Source organism: Diplotaxodon limnothrissa, linkage group LG19 (genome assembly GCF_057381915.1).
Source record: "Diplotaxodon limnothrissa isolate DT_005_m linkage group LG19, D_limnothrissa_male_GT1.1, whole genome shotgun sequence".
NCBI classification, from domain to species: Eukaryota; Metazoa; Chordata; class Actinopteri; order Cichliformes; family Cichlidae; genus Diplotaxodon; species Diplotaxodon limnothrissa.
The window spans coordinates 18321288-18345939 of NC_140614.1; the positions used below are offsets into that span (position 1 = coordinate 18321288).

The 24652-nt window shown below is 40.0% G+C and overlaps 1 protein-coding gene across 1 annotated transcript in view; it reads left to right on the forward strand.

Annotated features, from left to right (window-relative positions):
- babam2 (BRISC and BRCA1 A complex member 2) overlaps window positions 1–24652 on the forward strand; it is a 118700-nt gene that overhangs the window by 71887 nt on the left and 22161 nt on the right. The window contains exon 7 of the mRNA XM_085343003.1: window positions 12461–12570. Within this exon, the coding sequence (XP_085199129.1) occupies window positions 12461–12570 (110 nt within the window). The remainder of the gene's footprint in view (window positions 1–12460; window positions 12571–24652) is intronic.

Consider the following 24652-nt stretch of genomic DNA (forward strand, 5'->3'; position numbering starts at 1 on the left):
TTGGGTATAATTTAGCTCATGTTAGCAAGCCTTGTTTAAAAACCACAAGAGGCATCGAATGTGACCACATTTTATAAAATTGAGACTTCTGTTAATAATGACTGGAGACAGACAAAACTGCCAATATAAATCAAGCACTTCGCAGACAGAGGCAACAGAGGCAGCCTGTTCTCACTCCCATGCCATGAGATACTGTTGGTAGCTCAAAGCGGTTGGTGAGATGGGCTCGCTGCCAATTTCTTGCATATGGCCGCTTGTAAACGACCCCTTGGAGTTACTTTTAAACAAACTGGTAAAGTGTCATTTTCCAACACGAAGGTTAATGATGTAAAGAGGCCAACACGTTTTCATCCCGACGTGCTGTATAGTGGAGCTTTTTCAGATGCCTCCTACGTCTCCCCATTACTCACAAGGTGTCCTTTAGCGTCAGTGCTCAGATGCTTTGGCTGCAGTTGCACTGGCCTTTCACATGTAACAGCCCCATTTGCAGATGTATGAAGGCCTCAAACGGAGGCTGGTAGAGGAGAGGTGGTGACATAATTTCCAGAGTTGAGAGTAACCAGCAGAAAAGATTGTGGTTTGGGTTAAAATAAACCCCTTTACTTTGCATATCTATGCAATGCCACAGTATCAGACAGAATGACAACATTTGACACCCTAAGAAGAGAAATGGCATTAGGATGAGTTGATTGCCAAGGAGTGTTGAAACAACATACGAGTGCTTTCAGAGTCACATCACCTTTAAAGACCAACAAAAGCCATATTTAGATGTGGAATTAGTTTGCATTCACTCCGTGTTTCCGTTTATGCACCATAAAAAAGATCATGGATTTAGTTGGCATGAAGCACTTCACAATATTAACATGTTAAAAGGCAAGTGTTTCCTTTCTACAACAGGCTTGTCCTCCACTTTCATACGCCATCATGACAACACCATCACCTTTCTGAAAAGGTCTGACATTTCATCTCCACTCACATGACTGGAAGTCACCCGCATGTTGTTTACACCACTCTTTCCACCAGCTCAGTGCTTTTCATATGAAGTAGCAGCAGAACGAAGTGTTCCTTTTTCTTTTTCTTTTTTTTGCGAATTAATCCAGCTTGAATATGGATGTAATGAGATTGAACACATACAGTAAGGTTGGTTCACTGGGTCAAACTATAAAAAAATTCTAACTTTAAATTGATAAATATCAATAATGCATTGCAAGTGAAAAGAAAAATGAATTTCTTTTTTGTCTTTCTGCATTTTTTTGCTATGTCACCAGTATAATTGCCATGAACTGCAGTTTACTAAAGGCTGTGTTTTCTGTCACAAAGAAATAACATTTTGTCGGGAACTAACAATTTTATAACTTGATGGTTATTTAGGCCAAAATTCCCATTGGCTTTAAATGAGCATGGGGAGCTGCAGTGGTTTGAATGATCACAAAAATCTGAATAAACTCATTAATTAATGGTGCAGTGAAGCAACACTGTCAGTGAAGCACTATTAATGCAATTAGAATTGTCAGCCCTAGAAAATGTCACAATAACCAACTGCATTATTGTGACACAACTCTAGTCCAAGTAGATGATGTTTTTTTGTTAAAAATTTGGTATACCACAAAATACCATCACCATGTAGTACGGTGGCAGCTGGCCTATAGATCACTCTGTATTGTGTTGTCATTGTGAACATACTATATGCATTCACGGATTCCTAGAAACACAGCCGTGTGTTTGTCCACATGTGACTTGAGTCACCCTTGTGGCTTTGAGCCCCCGCTTCAATGTAGGCCAGATCATTGCAGTGACATGTTATCAGTGACACGCTATCGGTAACACTTGGCCACAGCCACACATATGACTTGTGTGTCAGAGCTCAAGTGTCTCAGTGGCAAAACTATTGGCCATGTGCCAGTTATCACCTCTGGAAAAGGCAAAGATTTTTAATGAGTACAGAAGATAGAAGAAGATAGAAAGAGAGCACTTGGTGCCACGTAGATGCATACATATAATGTTTTGGAGTCTTGACTGCACTGTTGACCATACTGGTTGTAATATTAAGTCGTATTTCATCCATGGTACTCTGGTGGAAGTATTGATCTAGGGATCTAATTTATTAGTCAACTATACAAGGGAAAAAAATGAGATGAACCCACTAGTCTAAAACTAACTCAGATTTCAAGTTAAATTTGACAACCGTTTAATGTCAATGACTCTCTGAACAAAGGCATTCGAAACCATTAGTCATATTCTTCTATAAGAATCATGCCGCTTAACTATTCAGCTCCTCACATTGTGCATTATGAAAATTGCACGTTATCCTTCAAACTGACAAAAATCACACCCCTCTCCATCTGAAAGAGAAACACCAAGGCGTTCCCAGGTCAGTTGGTAGATGTAATCTCTCCACCGTGCTCTGGGTCTACCCTGGGCCTCCTCGCAGTCGGACACACCTGGCTGAAATACAGCCTCGACAGGAGCCAGTTAAGGTATAGTAAGGTCTGGTCGAGTAGTCGCGCACATCCTTAAGTTTATCATATAATTATGAGTCAGTAATAGGTGATGCTGTGTTTTCTTTCTTTTGGGGTGGGGACATCATTGGTTAATTCTTTTGTAACATGATGTGCTTGTGATGTTTTTTCAGCTGCGTTTATGATAATTATGGGATTAAACAGACTTAATAAAAAGCCTTACGAGGAACTTACTTCTGACAACATTTGGATCACATGTCTCTCTCTCTCTCTCTAGACACTTAATAATCTGGTTTCAACTAACTGCCGTCCTTTGGTGAACAACAAGTCATTTTGTTCATAGATTTGAGGGTGTTTAGATGTGATGATAGATGTTTCATCCAGTAACGTGTCAAGTAGTTGTCAAAAGTGACTGCCTGCTGCTTTTGTTTGTTATTGTCATGGGATTAAAGTGATTTAAAGAAAGGCCAGAATGAATACCACAGTAACTGAAAATCTCAGCCATATAGCCGAAACTAAACCACATTTGGCCTTTTATATGAGCAGTGGAGACAGACAACAAGTACAGGGAAATACAGCAAGGCAACGAAATACAGTGACTGTCTGGCTGGCATTTGCCCTAAACACTCACCTGATGGCCCAGAAATGTACAGTACATGCAGATTTTGGTCATCCTATGCTTTGAAGATGTTTATAAGACTATGTTAAATCTAGGACCTCATCAACTACTGACTTTGCTTTTGGGACACTCTTTATAGCACTTCTGGAGTAGCCACTGAATATCCAGGCCAAAATGTCCACGTCTATTTTGCCATGAATTTTACTGGGATTGTTTATGAATCCCAGTAAATTTAAAAAGGCAAAAATAAAAATATTAGACATTAAGTCTGCGCAAACTGCATCACTTGGACTATAAGCGAGCCACTTTAGGAAAACAGGCAGTTTCTAGTACTAAAAGGCTGGTCCCTTGTTTATAAATTCAATATATTTATATGTAGCACAGTTCACTGTATTTTTGTGTGTATAAATGATAGATGGATGCTTCAACCAATAACCTGCTAATAATTTACTGAGGCTGACTGCCTGTGAACATCTTTCTACTCAGGAAGGCAACATGTTTTTTCCACTTTGGCGCTGTTGGTATGGAATTGTTGAACTTATTTTAGCCAGCTGATGGTAATAAATTAGTTTTTTTGTTTGTTTTTTAAGTGCTTGCCCTTTTCTGTAATGAAACGTGGTTTTTAAAAGTCCAAGTTTCTGTTGATTTTTATAATCAGCAATGACAACTTATTAATATCGACACAGCTTAAATTGACAGAATACATTCTGAGGATTGTTTGGGGGTTTTTTTTCTGCTGGTACTCGCTGATTTGTTATAAAATGTACTGGCAAGTACTACTGGGCAGATTACAATTTGTGACCGCACCCTTCATACTAACAGTCTCCACACACTAAGAGGCACGCTCATATTCTTCAGGTTGCAAACACACCCCGTGCACAGAGCCTTTGTGACTGTGGCAACAGAGAAATGTTTAGGTGTGTTTGGGTGCTGTTTTACCAAGTTGGTTCCAGGTGGAGCATGTGTGTTCTGTAATCTTCCGACTATTGTCCTCACATCAAAATTGAGCCCTGGCACGAGGTACAGCTATGCAGTGACACAAGGTTGCCTGGTTAATTATCTACCTGCCTGAGTTACTGAATGACATGAGTGCTTTTTGAAATGGAGGGTTTGAAAATGGCCTAAAACAGATGAGATTTTCCAAGGGAACGTTAGGCCTTCTTGGACATGCCACTTTAGTGCTTTCTCTTGCATGCTCTGTTGCTGAGGTGGAGGGAGTGGGATCATCATGGTGCCTGCAGTACAGACAGCAGCACCACATCATTAGGAACAATATCCTCAACTCTCTTTCTCAATCAGAACATTTCATGTCATGCAAAGAGACATTTTGGCAGCTACCACCTTGACCCTGTGATTTGCTCCCTCGAGGAGTGATGACGTAAGTTGCTGTCAAACGTATGAAAAGCCTGACACAAACACATAACACAGTATGTCAGGCATTCATTCATTACATTCTGCTGAAGGACTCCAACTATTATTTAACATGTTATGCTGGTCAGTGCATTTTGTTTCTGTTTTGCTGAAATTGCTTGACATTGATGGCTCTCAACACTTCTTAAAAGAGCACAATGAAATGTATTTGCTGTAGAATGAAAGCAATTTCCACCAAAGATAAGGAAATAATAACTCCCGAATAAGGACATGCTTTCCAACACTGTTTTTCTTGTGTTTCTTTTCATTTGGATTCATTATTTAGTGCTAGCGTTTTTCTCACACACTCAAACTTACAGCGCAGCATTCAGGAGCATAGTATGACCAATATGAAGATATAATTGGCAGCAATGTAAGACAACTTTACACTCCATCTAAAATGATATTATTCGACATCTCACCAACCACTCTGGTAATTCAGTAATACCCAAGGTTTAATATTCAGCTTCAAAGATTGGATTTAGTCACACTACCTTGATAGAAACCAGTATGACAATCCTGTATGAAAGTCAGTGTGGAGTGACTCCCACATTAGAGTGAACTCTTTTTTTTTTAATTTTTTTTATTTAAACTATTCTCGTCTCGGGGGCATGAAGTACTACTGCTTAGTACAAAGATACTGGTGTCTAAAAGATGAGCATGATGTGACCTTTAGCATCTGTGTCTTTATGCTCTGACCACAGCAATATTGAATGCTGAAAGTAAACTATTGTATCTGAAAAATTGACACATAAATCACAAGACTCAACCACTTGCTGCTCCTTTGAGCATTTGCATTTAGTTGAACTATGTGTTCATTTTCTGTTTAATTTAGCTTTCATTCGCCTTTTGGTTAGGTTTGGGCAACCAAAATTACTTCAGGAACTGACTGAGGTTTGGGTTAAAACATGCATGTTCACAACATTAACACTGGTTACTGAAAGAAATATTTGGGACAAAACAGCAATATTTCATGTCGCGTTATTAAGAATGGACTTTTTTCTTTTCTTTCTGGACTGTTTTTTTGGTAAAATACATGCCTCTTAACAGACCTATTAAACTTTAGTACTTGGATGACACTTTTCTCTAAAATCCTGCTTATCCTTGTCAGAGTTAGGGTAGCTAGAGCTTATCTCCGCTACCATAGGTCGAGAGGTTCAGGGTACACCCTGGACAAACACAGAGAGAGAAACCATCCACACTCACACCTATGGGCAATTTAGAATAACCAGTTAACCTTACCCCACTAATTGCATGTCTTTGAACTGTAAACTCCACGCAGACGGTGGAGTCAAACTTGGGACTTACCACACCTCTGTCCTGCCCTAGCATTAAAAAAAACGAAGCATAAAAACACCATATCAAAAGCAATCAGTATGCAGAACCGTTTACCTATAGCAGATATAAAATTTGATCCAATTTCTTTTGTTGAATCTATGAAAAATGCCAAAGACTGTCTGTCTGCCAACAAGGTAACTCCTAAAAACTCTTGGCTAAAAATTTGGCATATTTCAATGAACCATTTGACAAAATTGGACAAGTGGAGGACAAATTAAGTTAATAAACAGTATCTGGAAGTCTTTAAAAAAAGCAAAGAAAAATGTATCTACTGTTCAACGAAGCCTCATCAGAAATGGGCTCAGTGGAAATGTGGCTCCCAAGAACAGATTTATAAGCAAAGGAAACGTAGGCTGTATTATGACAAATAACATAAGAATTGTGCTGAAAGTCAGTGGCAACGGGTATTATGAAATGATGAATCAAAATTTCAAAATTTTGGTTGAAACCATTGTCAACAGAAGGTCAGAAGAGAGGTACAATAGTGAGTGCCTACTGCCATTTGTAAAAGAAAGTTAAATTGATGGAATTATTAATGAATTACGAATGCAGAATAATACAGGCAGACTTAGATCCACCGTGTAATTCCATCTGGAAAGTGTCTGATTGGCAATGGCTTCATTTTTTTTGCATCACTATCATCCCTAATAAATTATCAGTGCAGTAAAAGCATACCTGGATAACAGAAAAAAACACACACACAATAGAACACTAGTTCATGGATTGGCCTCCCCAAACCTCGGAATTCAACATTATTGAAGCAGTCTCGCATAATCTTTACAGAAAGTGAAATAAAAGGCAGCCAACAATCCCAAGAAGAACTTTGAATCTCCTTCAAGAATCCTGGAGAGAAGTTCCTGAAAAAAACCTAAAGAAATTACAATAAAGTTTGCCTAAGAGAGTTTGGTAGCTATACCAAATATTAATCTCTTTGAGCTCCTTAAATTGCTCCAACTCTGTTTTTGCTTAATATTGTATTTTCATGTATGTTTGCAGATAATTCAATAAGTCACTGCACCTATTTCCCATTCTCCTAGCAAAATATAAATAAATAAATAAGGGGCGGTTCAATACTTTTGCTCAACACTGTGTACAGGGATGAAGCACTGTGTCCAGCATGTCTACAGGGGCACTCAAAGCCTAGAAGCTGGACACGTCCTCACACAACAACCCTGCTGTCAGTCAAGCCGGCCCATTACGTTGGGCATGACATTTAAAGTTGGGCGAAGAAGATGGACAAAGTGCCCTTACCTCCTCCGTTTGAGCCCTGCAGTTGAGCCCCTGTGCAGCATTCGCGGATGAGTGTGTTTGTGTGTGTGACTTTGGTCAGACTTGGTCTGGCATAAGGACAGCTGTCACATTTCCAACCTGTCACATGCGACACAGAGGAGATGCCAGAGGCCAGGGCATCGGGGAGCACAAGGACGGACACAAGGAAAAGCGCGTTTGTGTATGCATTTATGTCTGAAAGAGTAACGAGCATGGAAGATGTGTAGTTGTGGCCACGTGAAAGAGCTTGACTTGGAGGCACCCTCTAACCTTGATGTCCACACAAATGTACGTGCTCTTCACCCTCTTTCTTAAAACTAGTCCTTGAGCTCTTGAGTCATATTCTCTGAGGGCACGTAGTAAATACTGGGCACAACGTAGAACTGCAACTGCTGCAGGATGCCCTCCCTGTCTTGCAGTCCTCAGAGTGAGGCCATTTCAGTGCTCATTACTTACTGATGAAGAAGCCTCTTCATTAAGGTTCTGCCTGTGGCTTGTGGAGGAAAGGCTTTTTTTGTTTCTTCTCAACTAACTCTTTACATAAGCAAGCAGCAGCTGCCCTCAAGTGTATTTGGTTAAAAGGGAGAAACATTAATGGCCATTTGGGGCCTTTTATTTCATTACAGAGGGAAATGCTCTTCTGTTTTAATTTAAGTAATGATTTCAAGGCAAGCAGGTTAAAAGGTCAACTTTTGTTCTCATTGGGATAGTTTTGAGAGAAGAAAGGAGTTTTTCAATTACCACTGCACTGCAAGCACATCCCTTCTGTGTATTCCATAACCAAAACCAGCTGTCAAGTAAATCATTTGTATTGCCTCTCTACGCTTTAATTTACTTTAAACACCCCACTTAAGAACAAACTTTTTTTCCCCAAAAAATTGCATCATGAAATTTGAGTTCAAGTTCAAGCTTTAGATAAACATCTTTGTCTCTCTCTCCGTACTCTTGAAATTTTTTTTATATCTTTTAATACTCAGGAGTCTGGGTACTTGAATCTACAGCTCATGGGACTTCAGGGATCATGAAAGTGGAGATTAAAAAAAGAAAAAATTAGGTTACACTGTTGTCGGTTTGCAATACTTGGACAGTTCTAAGAGTCAAAAATAGCATCTTCCCCACAAGCAGCATTCACTCACAAAGACAGCAAGATCTGACATCTTTTTTCTCTAAGTTATCCAAATGTTTAACCTCTCAGTCAGCCGCAATTTAGTTTAAGTTGCACGATTAATCAATTGGTTCTTAACTCTCACCGATTGCCAGGCAGTGAGTAGAGTAGAAGTCTATCGAATTTGTGGATTCCTTCACTAAAAACATATTTGATGACTTATGATGATAACATCCATACTAAATTAAGATTGTCTAGATTATGACATGAAGACATTTGCTTTGGCTTGATTGATTTCACTTGGTTTGGATTCATTTAGTCTTGTCTGTTGCAGAGGAGAACTCTGCAACTAGGGGTTTTTGAGCTTGTTCCATTGCTTAAAATTCTGGGATTTGGGGAGTTTTGCTAGGTCAATGCTTTAGTGCTCTTTTTGATGTTAGCCAGCTTCCTTGTGAGCTGTGTTTTATGCTTCGGTGGGGTAAAGTATCCGTTGCAATGATGATCAATCTTATCCACTTCACCTATAACGGGGCGCACTCATAGCAGTGTTTTTACTGCATATATAAGTTTTTGTCTCCAAATCTCCCAAAAGACAGGTTTTATCCAACCACAAAGGAAAACCCACTTCCCCATTCCAGTGTTTTTACAAAAAGACCTTTTCCTTATTTAGTTAATGATGTATCCAATTTTTTGAAATGAAAGTAAAACACACTTTTACTTAGAAGACCCTTGGACTTTACCATATGTATCCTAATCATTCTTACTATTGGTTGTCAGCCTCCAAAGCCCAGTATTTGGCCAGGAGAGGACCTATGTAAGATGTAATGTGGCAACAAAAAAAACCATGGCTTGTCAATAAAGTTCATCAACCTGTGGTGATGAGATTCACCAATCTCTCAACTTCATGTCATTGTTTACTGGTGCAACAATGACACGAAGTTGAGAGCAAGTTGTTCAACTCTCAGCTACGAGACAAACCCCAGGTTAGGAAGCAGTTGTCCACTACATGATAATGGGAAACAAGTAAATCTCTATACATGGTAGAGGCATATGTGATTCTGATATTCGGGCCTTTGTCAAGACTTAAAAACGGCGTCACATAGCTACTAGGAAGCATTGAGACTCTTAGTCTTGGAGGAAAAGTTTAAACTTGGATCAGACTTGGATGACACTACTTACTTTTCAGTTTTACAAACAAAAGTGAGGTTGTAAAATAATCGCGCAAAAGTTTGATGTGCAGTTATACTTACCTAAACAAGACAAAACAACTATTTTTATCTGTGTAGTCCAGTTCTTTTGCACAGCACATTAATTTAGAATGGCAATAGCTAAAAGTTAAAGGGTCTGCCTTTAGTTTGTTTGTTTCACTGATGCAATATGACTTGTGACAGCTCCTCGCTGTCTTCTGGGACGAGATCAGTCTGATTCATTCCGCAAAAAGGCTCTCCCTTCAACGGCGCCCTTGGTCTGACCGAATCGAGGGATGGTCCACTGCAGCCCATGCAGAGCTGGCCCATGCTCCCCTCCTAGCCCTCTCCACCTTCCTGTTGGTTCTCATCCGTCTGTTTACTCTCTCCCAGTCCGAAGGAAGCATCCATTAAATCACCTTTAAAGATGAGAACGGGACTTGACAGCTACAAACTGGAGCAAAACAATCTTTTCCCAAACCCCACGCCCACCCCAGCCCCACATCTCCACGCCTGTTCCTATCTGTCCCATATTGTCAGCGGCAGAAGCCGCGAGCGCTGCTGAGAGACGGAGAGCAGCTCTTGTTTACTGATGCACACTATATTGATGTGAGCTGATTCCATCAGGCAACACGTTTGGATGCCACACACCCTGTCGTCTTTCTCTGCCTCCTTTCGACGTCTTATGTCTTTACCCCCTAATGTATCTGCTGCGACAACACACTGCGTGACAGTCAGTGTAGCTTAAGCCATTGTAGTGACCAATAAATACATGTGTTACTATATAAATGTACTGCAGAGTAAAGAGCTGCATTAATAGCCCTTTTTATTTTATTTGCCTTTTGGTCCTCTGACATTTTTCTTACTCTCGAGGCTGTAATTATTTATTATTTATTTTATTATTTTTGATTAATTCGATTGTTTTTTTTTTTTCTTTAATTAAGCAAATGATTAAAAATCATTCGATTACATGGTGAGAAATTAATTCCACTCCACTTAAGGAGAAAATGTTCAGTGAAGGAGTTTATTTTTCTCAAACCAGAGGTCATTTTTGGTTTTGTTATTAGCACACCAAAGCGTGCGTGATTATTTAATAAGCTTGATTACATTAGAGGCTGCTTTGCTGCAAACTGGTTGCACTGCGCCTCTGTCCATCATGTATGGTGGTTAGATTTCCTCTCACCACGGCGGGCAGCGATTATAACAAATGGATGAGTTCAAACCATCTGTAAGACATTTGATTAACGCTGCTGAGCCTTCATGGAGAGAGATAGGGAGTCGAGAATGGTGTTTGATGTGGAATTGCACTAATGACAGTGCTCGGGAAGTAGCCATGCTCTAGGAAAAACATCACAGAATGAGAAATTAGAACCTCAGAGAGATGGATGAGGTTTGCAGCGAGCAGCTCCGGGTGGCCTCTGCATCCATCTCACACATGATTTGATTGGTGCTCCCAGTCATCAGCTCAGCCTCATGGTGCAGCTGTTGAAGTTAATGTGGCATGAAACAAAACAGATGTTTCTTCTGGTGTCTTCCCTCCTCGCCTTTCCATCTACTTTGATATTTTTGAGGCTTGTGCAATTGTTGTGAAATGTATCATCCAAAACAGGGAACTGTTTGCTTCTCAATCTGAACTCTTTCGAACCTCTTATCAAATCCGTCACTTGCTTCCTTTTGGAAATTTGACACTGCACATGTTATAAATAACTCAAGTGGTTTGAGGTAGATGTAGTGTTATTTTCTGTTTAGCTACTTGTATGTGTACATGCGATGCAACAAAAGCGACAAGGTTATCGTATGAACGGTGGCAGATGTATTGATTAAAATGGAAGTGTGTCTGCTATTAGAGTGACGAGAGCTTCCTGTAAAGAAAAGGCGTAGGAGTCTGCAGATATGCTAGCAGGTGTTCAAGGCTATACTCACGCACAAAAGCACAAGCTAACATTTCCATCATATCCTAAGAAATCATTTCATCCATTGTTGGATGTGCTATATATGTATAAAAAAAACAGGTAAATTGGGGAAATTATGGCCATTTTTCAATTATATACGTGCCTCATAGTTGTGGTAAACTTGCCAGATAAAGTTTCCATTGGACTTTATTTTTATTTTATCTTTTTATTTATTTGTGGCAAGTTCCACTCAAGACTTTTTGACAGCTGTGGCAAGGTTCTCCTCATTGTTAAAGCGGCATCTCATCTCATTGTTCCACACACGTTTTACCGGTCCAACTCCTGGTAGTTGGCAGGTACCAGGTAGTTATATTGTGATTGTGGCCTGTCTGATGCTATCAGGTGCCAGTAAAAACAAGAGAAATATATACGGTATATATTAAGACAAGAAGAGTTTTATAAACTCTTGCCAAATCAAATATTAAAAGAAATATAATTATCTTTAGGTGTACCCCCCACTTTTTTAAACACATGTTTAAACAAATATCAGTCACATTGGCAACTTCTTTGACACCTTTTGCTTCAATTTATTTGGAACTGAATGCTGACATTTGACATTTTTGTTCTTTAAGTTTTGAGCAGTGTTTGTGGTACAGTGAAGCTCGTTGTCCTGTTCGGGGAGACGAGCCATCACGCCATGCTTGACCAGAAACAATGATTGGGTTGGTGATATCATTACCATGAATTTAGGTAACATGTTAAGGGAAGCAAAGGTCTCACGGTTTTTTCTCCATAGAGGAATATTTGGATAAGTCCAAAGTTGTGCTAACACCAGGTGGTTTTTGTTCATTTGGGTTGTCTTTAGTTCCGTTTGCTCCTCCTGCTGCAAAAAATAATTAATTTCTTCTTTAACATTGTTGATGTTGTACTTTTTTCTTTTAAAAGTACATAGCAACTGGAGAATAATGATTTGGTTAGCCATCTTTGATTGATGAGAACCTCGACCAGTTTACCATCTGAATTCGAGACTATGGCACAAGTTTCATTTAATCTCTGACTGACTTTAATGATCTGATTAGTTCATGTGTTTTAATAACTCTGAATGCCTTCATAGTCCATATTTTATTTTTTTATTTATTGTTTGTTTATTTACTAAACCAATCTGGCTTCTTCTATCTAAGGACACAGCACTGGACCCTGGAGAAGATGTGGCCCTTCTCTCAGTGAGCTTTGAGGATGCTGAGGCAACCCAAGTCTTTCCTAAACTGTACCTGTCCCCCAGCATCGAACAGTAAGTGACACTTACCATGTATGGCCATATATAATGTGTGTTCATAGTGATGGCAAGATCAGGAGGGGAAATTAAAAAACATTTACCTTAATTTCACTCTAAAAATCAACTTTCTCAACAAACAATCGACCAAAAACAACTCTTGCCACTGACTTATGTGTTTCTAGTGCTTCCAGTGGAGACTTTAAAGTAAAAAGTTTTTCAGTAACTAACTTTTAAAAGCAGCGCACAGCTAAAGGTGATGTGGCCCAGCTCTGCAGATGCAGGAGATAATCTCTGGATTCGAGTCAGTGTGCTGTGAATCTAGCGACTTATTATGTCACTGTGAATAGTCATACATCCCAGTGTCTGGACTCATCAGACGCTTTTTCAAAAACAATAAGAGAAGAACTAAAAAAAAATGAGATTGATGACACACGGAGTCTGAGCTGAGGGATGACTGGATGTCTGCAGACATCTGGAGTGTTAACTGTGCGAGTGTGTGTGTGCATGTGTGTGTGTGTGTGCACCTGTGGGCACTGTGTGGGTATCGCTGCAGTGGGCTTCTTTGTTTAACTTTTTTTTTGTCTTGCTAGATTCAGTGTATGTGTTTGTGTGCATTTGTCACTTTCTATTTGGGTGTGTGTGTTTGTGCAGATGCGTGTTTGTGTGTGTGTTTGGATGCATGCATGCATGTATGTGGGTCTTCATATCTCAAATATATGTCTGTTTTCATGTATTTGAGTGCCCGGGCTTTGCTCAGAACACAATCTCTGTGTAAGTGTGGATGTAGATCTGTGTGTGTGTGTGTGTGTGTGCGCGTGTGTGTGAATGAGAGAGAGAGAGAGAGCGAGCCAGGTATGGGCCCATTCTGACCTCAGGGCCCCACAGTCTGGGCTTCCGTGCTCAGAATAATCTCGAGCTGATGTTTATTTACAAGCACACGCCCCGTCGCACCAGGTTAAGAGGCCTCTGCTCCCTCCCCCATCACCACCGCCGCCACCACCACCCGTTCTCGCTCTTGCCCTTTCTTTCTTTTCCTCTCTCTCTCTCTCTCTCTCTCTCTCTCTCTCTCTCTCTCTCTCTGTCTCTCGTTCTCTTGTCTCAACATGTTTTTTTTCCCACTCTCATCTGTGGCTTCTCTGTCTTGTTCTGCCCTTTAGTTTCTTTATCTGCTATTATTAAATTGTACCTTTCCTTTTGGTGCTTTAAAGATCTTGGAAAGAAAAGCAACTGGACTTGTGTCAGTTTCTTGAAGGCCTCTCACCATCTGAGAAGCTTCTAAGACCAAATGGTGGAGAGTCCCAGGTAGTTAAGCCCTAGTGGGAGTTGTCTCTTAATAGGGCTGCTGACCCATTATTGTTCATGTGCCTCATCACACGAGCCAAGGTATGGGTCATTAACAGCAGAGGTTTCAGGTGAAACCATTGTCAGACCTTGCCGCACCCTATCATGTGAGCCATTGAGATCAACTGACATGAGATGTGAGTGGGCGTTTAGGCACCTGTGAAGGGATCTCAAAACTGGATTGGAGATGGCAGACAGTCAGTGTCATAAGTAGGGATGGGTATCGTTTAGGTTTTATCCGATACCGGTGCCAAATCGGTACTTTTGAAACGGTGCCGGTGCTCAAACGGTGCTCAAACCGGTGCTTAAAGACTGGAGAACACAAAATTGGTCCAAAAACCTCTCATGTTCAGCTGTTTTTTGTAAAAAGATAACAATGTTAGCCTTTTCTGCAGCTATGGGGCATATATGGTATCACTCTTGGCTGGAAGCAGTGCTTAAACAATGGAAAAAACACAAACTTTGTCCTAAACCTCTCATGTTTAACTGTTTTCCACTTTTTCTTTGGTCATTTTAGCCTTTTTGGCCAGGGTGAAGGGAGTATCTGCCATCAAACAAGAGGACAGCCGCATGTAGCTATGATGATGTTTGCTAGTTCACCTTACATGCATTAATGTAATAATGTGGTTAGCCTACTCAAGGAAAAAAAAGCACCGAAATAAAGCACCGAAATGTGCGCTGCTTTTCGGTCTGGTTACTGCCGTTTATGTCAGAACCGGTGCCATCATGGCACCGGACACCGGTACCCATCCCTAGTCATAAGCTGCTCCCTCTGTTCAAGGATTCCATGTTCACAGTGGACATAGATGGCTTCTTTCACTCCTCTTTCCCGATTATTCCAAGTTTGTGTTTGAGAGTGGTGAGAGTCAAAGAGATAAATGTGTGCGTGTTGGCTTGGGGTAAACTTCAAAGTGGAGGCTTCTACTTCTTGGGTTTTGATTTTGACCCAGGTGTCATCCACATATCTGTACCAGTGGCTAGGTGCTGTCCCTTCAAAAGACCCAAGAGCCTTACTTTGCACTTCCTCCAAGTAAAGATTGGCTACAGTGGGTGACACTGGGGAGCCCGTGGCACATCCATGTTTTTGTCTGTAGAAACCCTTGTTTTATTTAAATTATGTAGCGGTAAGGCAGATCAGAACAGTGTGCAGATCCGATCGAGGGTAAGACTGGTTCTGTTTTATAAGGAGCTGTCTTGCTGTAGTTGTTTTCTGACAGTCTCCACTGCCTCAGTTGTAGGTATGCAAGCGAAGAATGAAACCACATGAAAGGACACGATTGTTTCATTTAGATCCAGTGTAAGCTTCTGGACCTTGTTGGTGAAGTCAGTGGAGTTTTTGATGTGATGGGGTGTGTTCCCCACAACGTCCTTAGATTGCCATGACTGGATGACTGAGAACCTACACAGACATACTTTTAGTGCTTTCAATTTCACTTTTACACATTCTCCTTCTCATGCTTTTCTTTCACTTTGTAACTCAGTCACTAAAGACAATACATGTTGACACTCCGTTTTCCAGTATGCTGAAAAGAGCAGCGCACAACCAAAGGTGTCCTTTGCTGTGCTCCTTTTGTCATATCGGCTGCATAGTCATAACTTACTGATCACATTACATACAATGACTCAGGTACTTGATCATATTACATACAATGACTCTGGTACAAATACAATGAACTCAGCACGTGAAATGTAACTCTATAGAGTTACATTTCGTTACATTTAGTTTACATTTAGTTACATTTAGAGTTACATACAGTTACGCCCTCAAAGACGTCAATATTTTATAATAATAATTATTAATAATAATAATGATTGTAGTGTATGTATGTTTTTTTCTGAACCCCTCCCTAGTTCAAGCTGGAGGAAACTGTCCTACAAATTAAATGGGGTACCAAGATTCATCTCTATATGGTGACTAGTTGAAATATTTACTTGAAATAAAACGTGTGCATTTGTATACAGAAACTACGTGATCGATGGGGATTCTTGAACCTTGAACCAAATGACTAAAAACGTATGTATAGCAATCAGTGTAAATAGCTGTCGATATTATGAGCTGTACTACATTCACAATGGGCAAATTGAAACTGTTAGAAATTAAATATGTTTTCTTTGAAATTCTCAATTGTAACTGTACCAATTTAGATGCAGACGTAGCAAAAAACACCCATAGTGTATTTATTTTAAAGCAGAAATGTTGCATGTATACTTGAATAAACTGTTGGGCCACCATATGTCATACAAAGGGCTTCAGTGCACTTTGGCATTGATTATCTAATCTTTTACTCCACAGGAGGGGTGAACACCATTGTTCCAAAGATGTTTCCTCATTTTATTGTTTTGGTGATGGAAAACACTGTCTTTAGCCCTAAAACTCCCACAGTTGTTCAGTTGAGTCGAGATTTGGTGACTTTGAAGGCCACAGCATGTGATTCATGTAACATTTTCCTTATCATAAAAAGATATTGTCACTGTGGAAGAGACCACTGGCATCAGGATAGAAATGTTTTACTGGATAAAGGTGATTACTCTGAATTCTGGTTATTTTTTTTAATGTACCACTAGTCTGTATGCAAGCAATAATAGAGAGAGCAACATCTTTGCAAAGAAAGAACTACCCTAACCTTGATGAAGTACTCTTTCATAGTGGTTGAATAATGATTTTATACAGTCAATGAAGCACTGAACAGATACGCAAGTCTTTTTAATTCCTCTGTGTTCCTGACCAGATTCAATCACCTTGTTTTTAAAAGGATTTTTGTTTTGATTGACACTCCTCTGCACAGAAAATCCACTTGGTTGAAGAGGCTTTCATCAGGAGTGCTGTTGTGTTGTTCAAATCGTTTCTGTTGCATATGTCTGCCTGTTTATGATCAAGCCCTGCGTGTGAGAGAAAAACTGACCTTTCCGCTCCCTCCAGACCAGACTGAAGCTGTTGCAGTGCTGTTGGAGGCTCTCCTCCTCTGCCAGTTGCATGAGGAGAGCAGACAGGAGGTGGCTAAAGGCAGAAGGATGGGAAGCATAAAGTGGGGAGTTCTGGCACAGGGGGGATGGAGAAGGGCTGTTGTCGGCACAACAGTAGGGTGGTAGATAAAGATGCTATAAAACAAACCCTGCTTGCGAGATAAAATGCCGAGGCTTAACAGTACCGCATAAAGCCAAACTCTCATTTATCATCCCTCTTCCACAACTTAATGCTGCCTCTTTGTCTTGAGATATTTGCACATATGCATATCAAGGCCATCCATGAATATGCTCTGCTACATGGTTTTGTGCACCTTTTTTGTCAGCTGTGTGGGAGTGTGTTAATTCATGACCCAGGGCGAAAATGTCTTCTTCACCGTTGTTTGAAGACAACCAACTGTACGTGTGTACGAGTTTGTGTATCAGTGCATTTGTGTTGCACTCATCCTGGATGCTACTTAATTTAGCATGCAGATGTGTGAGAGCCAGCCTATTTGCTGTACGTGTTATTATGCAGATCTGTTACCCTTGTTAGTTTCTCTCCATGTCCTCTCTGACCCTTGTTAGTCTTTGGTCATGTGTAGCTGCCCATTATCTCTGCATCTGCTCCAGTGAAGAGGAAAAATCATTGTGCCCGCACATTTCTGTGGTTTTCTAGGAAGCATTTGATGGACAGCAACGTTCAAGAGGTTCTGCATTAATCTAAGCTGCCACAAATGTTCGCGATATCTTATAATGCCAAGATAAAATTCACATCAAAGCCGATTTGGAAATTGTTTAAATCAGTCCTAATTTTATCAAATGGTGAATGTAGCAGCTGACAAGTACACAGACTGGCTCAGCTTCAGTGTTGGTACAGGGTGTCATATCAACTACATCAATTCAGTGTCAAAATGTTCCAGGCTTCTTTATGTCTGCAGTCTTTCTGTCATTCTATCTTTTAATCATCTCATGAATTTTATGTCTCTGTGCTGGCGACAGCTGTGGCCGGATGCATTCTGTTATCAGGTCGTGCCTTTGTCAGTCTTTCTCATCCTTTTGAACCCAGTATATCTCTTGAACAGCTGGAGGAAAATTTCTTTAAATTTGAAGGCATTCACTCAATGATGAGCTGATTAAAATCTGGTAGTCAGAGATATTGTGATCTCATATCGGTCCCTAAGTCGTGAAGAGATCCCAAATATCCATTTGTTGTTCAAAGGTCTCTTAGACCTCACATTCATCACCTTTTCATAAATGCTTTTGAACATCTTGTGGGAATTTCTTCAAATCTGCCGCACTCAGTTGGATTTATAGAAAATTAGGAAGTCAGAGGTCTTGAAGAGACCTTGAGGGGTTGTCTTAAAACTAAACTTTCACTTATCCTCCAGAACCTGGTGGTCAAATGTCACTAGGACTTGATTTCCATCCCAGTCTCATAAAATGGTATCAGGAATATTTTGCAGGAATTTCAGTACCCCAGGATGAACTAATTATATTTCTCAGTTCAGAGGTAAATGCGACCTCATTTGAATCTTTTTTGCCATTTTAATTTTAACCTATTGATATTTTAAAAAATCATGCTATTCTGTCAGAATCATATTTCATAATTTTATCTTATAGTAAATTCTAGTTCTCAAAAGAAAAACAAATACAGCCACTGTTGCCTAGAACAACTGAGGGAGTCATTTTGACCCCAAAAGAATTAATGTTAATGTTGCAACCTGTATTGTTCACACCCATTTCGACATAAGGCTGCTTTAACATGAGCCAGAGCTAGCTAGATGTGATTGATAGATACATATAGAGAGGACTGTACTTAGAAAAGAGGAATAATTACTGCAGGGCTGAAGGGGTCGCAGATGTTGAGCCCGTTGAGAGAGGGGGAGAACCAGGCTGTGCAGAGCAGCGGGGGAACCATAGCTGAACTGAGCAGACAGTTCAGTGTTTTGAGAAATAATCCAAGGAAATAGAGTAAAAGTAATAGATAGATATGATAGACATGATAGATGTTCACTGATCAGTCTGTTTCATTGTGAGGTTCTGGTTTTAAACAGTCTTTGTTATAATTAATGCTTTAAAAAAAAACATTTCCAAAATGTTGTTACAGTACAATAATTTAATTATTTAGATGTATTAACTACTGTCTTGTTTGTTGTACCCTTTTTTAAAAAGTAGATTCTTCAATATATTACCTTTCGAGACTGTATTGAAATAATCTATATCGTTTGTAAAACTAAATAAATTCTCTTAAGTATAATCTTAAATGCTTATTTTCGTCAAATCTTTCCTTAATTAGAATTAATGGAATTATCAACATCTTCAAGAAATGACTTCTTTACCGTGAATGCGACTGTTGCAGGATGGCAGCAAAGTGATCCTCTTGGCAGTTTTGAAATGTGGGCCATTCACCATGCTAATTCACATTGTGAATACAGTAAGCCAAGAAACTTCCCAGCCTGTGATCTCACTTCATTTTGCACACAGCACCTGCAGTTTTCAACTAAAGCAGGACACGGTGAAGCGGGTAGTCGCGCTGTCGTTTGTAACTTCTTATCTGACAGCCCAGTGTGGCTGCTGCTTCTTCTTCTTCCATTACTCTCCTACGCAGAAGGCATTTCAGTTTTATTTCTCAGTCATGCATCTCTTACGCGGCTCAGCAGATATCTTTGTGTTTTAATCAGTCCACACCGACTGTGTAACAGCTCACATTTTACACACAGTAAAGACACGCACCTGCAGCCCAGCCCATAGTCTTATGCTGCAATCCCATTTTCTTCAGTTTTTCATGCATTACTACATTGATTTTGAATCCGATTTTGAGTGCTGCCAAAATGCAACGCGGTGCCTGAGCACATCCTTTGGTGACACAGGCAGCTGACTGAAGCTGCTATTTTTCCAGCTGAATGCTTTAAATGTAAAGCGGTGGCAATAGGATGTTCCGTTGAATTAGTGGCAACTTCATATAGCTTTGATATGGTGCAAAGAAAGCAAACAAGATGAGATGCACAGGATTACACACTGCATTGTTGTTCAGAGTCTGAAACCAGCATGGCAAGGCAGGACCCTGCCACTACCAATAAAGACAAAATGAGAGATAATTAAGTAATTTTATACACTTCAAGACATCTGCTGAATATGCTGGCTATGAATAGTATCAAAAACGTGACTTTTGTTAAATGGAAAAACTATTTCCGCTGGGTATCAGCTGCAAGCTGCAGGGCCTCTCCAACTAGAACTGTAGCTCACCAAGGCTGTATAGCAGAAATCTTGGAGTCCGTTATTTGTCACAAAGAATGTCGCAATAAAAATATTGCAGACTCTTTAAAATCCTGAATTAACAATTGATTTAAGGGCGCCTACAAACGTGGAATACCTCAAATAGAATTTAAATCAATGTTAAAGTTACTTAAAAAGTGGGAAGCGAAGCAGCTGTGGACAACTTCAGCTCATTTCAGCTTTGGTTCTGGTACCACTGGATTTCAGGCAATTACATCCATTCAGTGTCCAGACGTTTGAAGCTTTCTGTACCTGCCTGCTTGCATTACAACATTTTATCACTCTCTTCATAGCTGTCCTGTCCATGTATTTCTTAATTTACTTTCTCAACTTCTTAACTCTTGTCTCCTCCGTCGTATGTCTCTGTACCCACCCCTCCTCCCGGTTTTCACATGTCTGCCGCTTGTTTCTTTTCTCTCCATCTTTCTCCGCTTTTCTATCACTCTCTCTCCTCTGCTGATCCCTCTGGCTGATCCTCAAAGGGAACCGAGAGAGTGAGTGGGACTTAAAAGAGAGAGAAGCGCTGTGCTCTACCCAGCAAGGTCGTCCCTCGCTCGACTGAAACACAGCGAGGAAAAGAGGAAAAAAAAAAAACACAACACACACACACAACACAGGAAAACGGAGAGCTTTTTCCCTCTCTCATTTTCTCTTTCCTCCATCTCTCTACTCTTCTCTCACATCACTCCTGAGTTGTTTGATATCTCACTTTTACTCTCCTTCAGCAGGGGCTCAGATCTGAGTTCCGTGAACGCAAACTCGTAAGCCCCCTGAGCTACAGTGTTATACCTCTTCGTCTATTCCCTCTTCCTCTCTCTTTCTTGCTCTCCCTGTTACCTTTTCTTCCCGTGTCCATCAGTGTAATGTTCTCTGCCTTACAGAGCAGCAATGGGAGAAAAAAAAATGTTGAAATACCCCGACTGACACCCACATTTTTACCGATAATGTACAGTGTGAGACTGTTGCATCGGCTCCTGTCTCTGATGAGGACCGTTTTGCTTCTTTTTCTGTAGAAATTATTGATTATAAGAAGTAAAAACACTGTTATTCTGTAGGTTCAGAGATGCACCTGGTTAAGATTCAGTCTTCATTTGTTATATAATGTTTTAAGGGAAGCCTAGAAGAAAATATACTGTGAAAAGCATGGTGTCACGCTTTGTGGCTCTTATGCTTTTTCCTCCCTACTCGTTTAAAGTAGCTGTTAAGTGTTAAATAGATGTAGACATTTAGAGCGCGCAAAGGAAAAAAAAGTAAGCTTTGGAGGCGTCTTTACACAGAATCTGTTGTCAAGCCAAATCATGTCTTTAATGACTTGTGTTGTAATGGAGGTCATGGTATGATCAGGCCTAGAAATGCGAGATTCAAGCATCCCAGCGAAACAGAATATTAACGAGTAAACGCAGTAGTATGGTCACTGAGATTAAGTGCGTCAGGTGGGTGTATGCTGGTTTTATAAACAGTCAAATTAAATTCTACTTATTATGCTCATTTCCAGCAGCATATTGTTGTTCTTGGACTCTGTGAGAGTAGATTTTCATGACTCACACTTTTAAAATTTATCTTTTAGTTGTCTCTGAGTTCATGCTCCATCTAAAATAAGGTGTTTTAGCTCCTCCCGCTTTAAGGAACACCCCTCTTTGGTCCTAAACATAAAGGTTAAACATCCTAAACAAACAAGGGAGTAAAATAGCAAGGGCTATGACATCATACAGATCAGGAGTAGAAAAAAAAACTCTGTCAGAGTTAATGTTTGGAGCTGTCAGGGATTGCTTGTACATACCGGTATGTCAGTTGTCCTGTTGTCTCCTTGCAGCATCACTGACAGGGCAGCAGAGGTGGTTATCAACCTTCCAGAATGCCTAACCTTAACCCATGTGCAAAAGACATTTCCTAGCTTTATGGTTGTCTTTGGTTATCTTAGACCTACAGTTCTACTATACAGTCCTTTTGTATGTGTGTGCGCGTGCGTGCATGTAAAATATCTCAGTGTCTCTTCTCTGCTCTTCACCTGCCATTCCCACACACAGTGGAGTTTTTCACAGACGGAGACAAAAAAGTTGAGGAGACAACGCTAGGTTTAAAAATTCAGTCCAGCAGTCATACTTATTTCTGTCATCTTATAATGATGGCTCAGTATTGCTCCGCACACTTTACTTTCACAGTGGGGTAAAAGTCCAGGCTCAAACCTGTATTCACGCACCCATGCATGCCCAGAAATGTGTTACAAGTGGTTGTTATATGTGAAGATGCTACATGAATTTATAGGGAGGCAGATTAATTTATTCTGGAATAAAATTTTAGTCTTCTTGTCCTGACAAGCAGGAGAGCCCTACATATAGTATCCACCACTGCAACAATGTACATATGAAGGAATAAACAGAGGCAGAATGTGTTCTCCTTGAAGGTTCCTTAGAATAAGTCTCACATTAAGTATAGAATGATTTCTGCAGAGAGAACTGCCATTTTTTTCATCTTTTAACTGAAGGCTTTGTTATCCACATGCCCTGAATATCAATTTTATATCGATTTTTAACATTTCTTGTCAGGGTCATGGAAAATTTGTCACATAAAACAATCTTTATTGGCCAACAGGTATGCAGCTAGGTCCATATATATGATATATTACAATAATAGGAGTGACAGAATCTACATCCTGAGGAAGAAGGAAAGCACTGGTGAATTTAGCAACACAAAATACCTGTGGTGGATGATCGCAGAATCATTTCCATTGTGACAACAGCCAACCAACTGAACAACACTCTCTCCAGGATATAGACATATCGATATACCACACTTGCATAAAAAGAAAACTGCATGAAAATAAATACAGAGGGTTCGCTGCAAGGTGTAAGCCACTCCTTAGCTTTAAGAATAGAAAGGATAGGTTGGACTTTGCTAAAAAAAACAAATAGCTGGCACAGATCTGGAAACAGTCTTTGGAGAGATGAAACCAAGATCAACAACTACCAGATTAATGGCAAGAAAAAACTAAGACGCGCAACCGCATCCAAAGCATACCGCATCATCTGTAAAACATGGTGGGGGCAGTGTGATGGCTTGGCCGTGCATGGCTGCCAGTGGCACTGGCACACAACTGTCTATTGATGATGTGACACACGACAGAAGCAGCAGAATAAATCTGATGTGTTCAGAGACATGCTGTCTACTCAAATCCAGCTAAATGATTGGGCAGCATTTCATAATACAAATGGACAATGACCTAAAACATACAGCCAAGCAATCCAGGAGTTTATTAAAGCAAAGAAGTGGAATATTCTTGAATGGCCAAGTCAGTCATCTGATCTGAACCCATTTGAGCATGCATTTCTCTTGTTGAAGACTAAACTTCGGGCAGAAAGGCTCACAAACAAATAGCAACTGAAACTCACTGCAGCAAAGGCCTGGCACAGCATGAGTTCATGAGTTCAAGACTTCAAGCTGTCATTTCCAGCAAAGGGTTTTGAACCAAGTATTAGAAATAAACATTTTATTTTCTGTTATTTAATTTGTCAATTACGTAGATATAACACCTGGAATTGATTTGAGGTGTGGTGCTTGAATTTGGAGGATTTAGATGTGAACACACAACATTCATTTGTCCAATTACTTTTGAACCCCTGAAATAAAAGGATTGTGTTAAAAAATGCTTTAGATCCTCACTTTTTTTTTTTTGTTCAACCCACTGAATCAAAGTTGAAAGTCTGCTCTTCATTTTTCATTTAAATTCACTGTTGAAAAAAGTTGTCTATGTCCAAAGCTCCCTCACCTTGCAAAGCAGCAGGATTCAAACTTGACTAGACTTGAAAAAAACACTATCAGAAGGGTTTAAGTGTGCACTTAGAAGCAAACTAAAGTCTGTTTAGCACAGTCGGAATCCTATAAAGAACTACTGGCCAATAAGAGCACGGCTACTGGCATGCTTTAGGTGATCAGCCAATTATCAGCCAATTATTTTTCCCTTGAAGGACTTCCCAGATGGTTATGCAAAAAATGTGCTGTTTGCATCTTTTAATAAATTCTTCATTGAAAAATGTAGACAGTGAAAACTACATGGAAAATAGCTGTGTGGTCCAATCATTTTCCTGTGTTGAATAAGACTCTGTTTCTGGGAATATGTTTGTTGTTTATCTACAGACTAACTCAAATATATTTAATTCTGAACATAAACTGAATGGGGGAAAAAAGCTCAGAAAGAGACTAAGGCCACACAGAGAAATGTAAGACTACATACCAATCAGTCACAACATTAAAACCACCTGCTTACTATTTTATGGATCCTTCTTGGGCTGTCAGAACACCTCAGACTTTCTGGAGCGTGAGCTCAGGCGCTCTTTTGGTGACCTGTGGTGTCTGGTAACTGGATTTTTTCAACAAGCTCTTGGTTGCAGTGTTGGGCCCTTTATGTGGGTTCAATATGAGTGGAGGTCTGTGTGGAGGTCTACTTCACACCTTCGTCATGTTTTTCCACCTATTCCAGAGAAGTTTTTGCAGTTTTTCTTTGTGCATTAAACTGTAATTTTCATTCAGGTGTACT